The sequence below is a fragment of the Poecilia latipinna genome, unplaced genomic scaffold (assembly GCF_001443285.1).
Source record: "Poecilia latipinna isolate Pla-1442-1.1 unplaced genomic scaffold, P_latipinna-1.0 Scaffold2250, whole genome shotgun sequence".
NCBI lineage: Eukaryota > Metazoa > Chordata > Actinopteri > Cyprinodontiformes > Poeciliidae > Poecilia > Poecilia latipinna.
Window position 1 is genome coordinate 39962 of NW_015114866.1, and position 4169 is coordinate 44130.

The 4169-nt window shown below is 39.3% G+C and overlaps 1 protein-coding gene across 1 annotated transcript in view; it reads left to right on the plus strand.

Annotated features, from left to right (window-relative positions):
• Window positions 1-1578: 1578 nt before the first annotated feature.
• LOC106936961 (WD repeat-containing protein 87-like) overlaps window positions 1579-4169 on the plus strand; it is a 26123-nt gene continuing 23532 nt past the window's right edge. Inside the window, exons 1-2 of the mRNA XM_015018224.1 lie at window positions 1579-2508; window positions 2901-2971. Of these exons, the coding sequence (XP_014873710.1) occupies window positions 2474-2508; window positions 2901-2971 (106 nt within the window). The 5' untranslated portion in view covers window positions 1579-2473. The remainder of the gene's footprint in view (window positions 2509-2900; window positions 2972-4169) is intronic.

The following is a 4169-nucleotide window of genomic DNA, read 5'->3' on the forward strand; positions in this document are numbered from 1 at the left end:
TCATATTATTGTACATACTGTAGTTTATATGACATCAAGGTCCTAATACAATCCTCCCAAAATGTGAGAAACTTTAGACAGAATGAAAATATTATCTTATATATATATTTTCTTGTAGATTACCAGTGAAGGTATCCAAAAGTGAACATACATTATTCAGCAAACCAAACATTTTGACATTATTATCAGGGTTGCTATTACCAAGAACCCAAAATAGAAGTCATGTTTGTTCATTTCTACTTTGTACATCATTCTGTCCACTCACTGTTTGTCTGTCTTCCAGGAGAATTTTCAATGTAAGAAAGTGAGAAAATGTGTCCAAAACTTGTAACCTTAATTAGTGATAAACAAGGTTGAATTTAAACTTTTTGAGCCCCCGAACAATTCTTAGTGACCAAAATATGAAAACATGGAAGGTTTGATTAAAACTAGAACCAGTCAGATTACAAGGAATATGGCTTTATTTTTTCTCAGTATAACTTGGACATCAGATAAATCATAATTAAACGTATTGAGAAATTAAAAACAACAGATTGTTAATGCACTTCAACTCTGTAAGAAGATCAGCCACATTTTTTTAAAATCAGAAATGTTTGTCAATTAAAATTTTTGTTTTGTGAAAATTATTTTTATGGTTAAAAAGTTTTTAAGAATTTTTTGTTTGACTTTTTTTTTTTTTTACCTTCCATCCATCCATTTTCTTTACACCCTTGTCCCTTAGTGGGGTCGGGAGGGGTGCTGGTGCCTCACCAGTTAACGTTCCAGGCGACAGGCGGGATACCCCCTGGATAGGTCGCCAGTCCGTCTCAGAAGATTTTTTTTTTTTTTTGAATAATTGTGAAACAAATCTAACTCCATATACTGGGCTACACTGCACCCTTTGTTTCAGAGAAACACTGGGGATGTTGAGACAATGGAACATATTACACTGTCATAATTATGATGAAAAAAGATAAGTTGATTTAAGTAGAATTAAAGTAAATCTATAGTTTATTTATTTGTTCATTAATAACTTGAAAAGTAAAATTAATCGGGTAATATTTCGTTAAATGAAAACAGAAATATAATCGTTTAGTGTCATTCTGTTACACATTTAATACCAGTCGGTGGCGGTAATGCACCAATTTCGTTGTTTGCCAACCGCCAATAACCATCAAAGAAAGAGAAGGAGGAGAAGAAGAAGAAGAAGAAGAAGAAGCGACGCCATTACTAAATATTGATATCTGTTTTCACAGGTGGGTTAAGAGCACAAGTAACAGATATGTCTCATGTTTAAAAGTGTTTGTAAGTTCAGGACAGTGTTTTATTGACAAAGATTCTATTTTAATATATTTTTGTGTGTTAGAAGTGACTGTTTTTTTCCGCTAGCTTAAATGCTAACTATCGTTACTATAAACACGTTGCATGTTGTTGTTTAATTTCGGGCATGCGCACAACTGGAGAACAAAAAGACAACCGTTTACCTGCCGGTTCCGCTTCAAAACAATTCAGTTAACAAAATGAAACCTGGAGATGTAGATATCATTAACTTAGTGCAGTTCGCCACAGCAAATGGAAAATAACGCAGAAAAACCGTTGAACAACAGCTCCAAACCACTGGTTCATTTTCCTCGGTCCCTGTGTTTGCTTCGCTACGTAAACCCGTTGCCATGGAAATGACTAACAACAGTTACACTATTATATCAATATTCAACAGTAAAATCAGTTGCTTATGTATTAACCCCAAATTAAGGCTGTTGCTAGTGGGTTTACCCTTGTGCCCAGCGCAGCAGTGAAAAACTTCAGTCCCCGTCCACCTGCTGAATGGAGGCCCTTCCGGTCTGTATAAATACCGGTCAGAGCGGACAATCAGCTCCCAGATTGATTATTTCTCCATCCATTTAGGAACCAGTGAGGCGCATTGCTGTTTCCAATAGGGTTTGTCATGTAAGGCTATTTCTGTGGGGTTAAAGGCAAAGCAGGATGTAGTCTGTGCCTCGCTGGTTCCGTCCAGATCACAACCGTGAAGCATCCGCTCTGACAAAGCAGAACCAGACTCAGCCTCCTGAAAGCGTAATAACGCACTACAGAGAGGAGAATTGAGGAGGTTGAGGACACTGAGATAGCAGAGCTGCTGCTGTGAATAGTAACAGCGAAAATTGCGGACTGTAACAGTAACGATGAGCAGAGCAGGTCAACAACTTATGCGCCTTTCCCCCTGGCTCTACTTCGGCAGTCCCGCTGTACTCTACCCGGCCTCGCTCCGCTCTCCTCCGAAGTGATCGGGTTTTCACAGACCCTGCTGGGCATGTAGCAGGGGGACACCTAGTGGCGGTGGAGGGCATTGAGCCCCACCTCCAGACGTCCTACTCCATGTGCTGCTTCATAACTTTACAACAGAAACGCGTTGCCATTTTTCTGAGGCAACAGAAGAAGAGAGAGCTGATCTGATTTTTATAGCCTGATTGGGATTTTTCTGGGATTTCAAGAAGAGATGCCCAGTGGGAGGAATGCTGCAGAGCTGACAAGGTTTTAAATTAGTAAATACACATAAGCGTTTATGTAACCTTTCAAATAAAATAACCATTTTCACTGACACAAACTAAACAATAATGATGTAAACAGTGGAGTGAATAGGTATATTTTATAACCAAGGACAGGAGAGTTGCAGAACTGTTTATGAGACAGAGTGAGAGCTAGCTTCTTGGCATGAAAGGTTTGTTACAGAAGCAGACTTGTTTCCTAAAACTGTTAGAGTAAGGAAATGAACCACAGAGCAGCGATGGAGATGCTGCATCACACCCTGACCACTTTTAAAAAGAGGAAGAAGAACCCGCCTGCTTTCCATGAGCTACAGCTGAGATCACTCAAGCAGCTGTTGGACATTTTATAATATCTAAATCTTTATTTTTCCCGTAAAGGATGGAGAACAACATGGATGAAGACAGCTCTTCTACAGTCAATGTCAACAATGCCAAAAATCCTCTTAAATGTAAGTGACTCTATATGTATTTTACAGTTTTTGAGGATTAAAAAGTAACAATGCTACCCAAAAGCATTTCCCACATTTTTATTCCCTCTGCAGGAAGTTATAGTTTCTTAACATGGGCTGTAACAGGAATTGTTTTTATGTCACATGTAAAATTGAGCTTTAATTTTCTTGTATCATCTGAGAAATCTCTCTGCAAGCCAAATTTACTTGTATAGCACAATTCAGCAACAATTCAAAGTCCTTTACATGATGAAAACATAAAATGGAGAATAGATAGAATGCAGTGATGCAATAAGGAAAAAATAAACACAATTTTTAGTGTGGCCTAAAATTAGTGATGTTTAATTTATTATTCTAAATAATCATCTCTAAACAAAAATGTTTTTAACCTTGTGTTACGGCCCCGCTCAGAAGACCGCAACAAAATCATGGGGGGAGGGATACAACACCAAAAGACATTGTCACACAGGCTGACCTGTTTGGATATTTACATAAACTTACTGTGAGGAATTATGATCCTTTGGAGAAACTCTGGGTAAGAGTTTAAAACCCGCCGCGTTAGCTCTGGTTGGGCAGCTCAATGTGAACAGCAGGAATAACTTGTAGCGAATTCAGAGGCGCGTTGTGGAGCGGTGAGAATGATTTATCTTTGTGAACGAACAATTACATGTGGCGTTTACATCTCAACACGCTGCCCGGCGTGTGGCTCTGTGTCTGTCTTCCCTGTAAAGTTTATGTCTGTGGTCCCGGTTGGCCGGAGCGTTTGTGGATAACGAGCAGCGCTAACCTGATCATGCAGGTTCAGCCCGGTGAGGAGCTTTAACGCTCTCCTCGGAGTCACGCATCACGCTGATTTTATATTATTTTATTATTATTTTAGTATTATTTTTCCGGTTACACCATGCATCAAACCATATCAAATGTGTCGTTACTTAGAGATAATGCGCGCGGAGATCTGAGAAACTCGTCCCATAAAGTCGATCAACCAGAATAGTTTCTGTGACGCTTATTAAAAACTCAACAGACACGAAATGGAACAGCTACTAAAGCCACATTAGCCGCATTGAATTAAATCTCCTGTTTGTTGCGCATTTCTGCGTAGTGCAGTGGATTACCTCATCATGCAGGGCCGGTCCAAGGCTGTATGAGGCCTTGAGCTGAATTTGATTTAGGGGCCCCTTTTGTTGCCCAAATCATC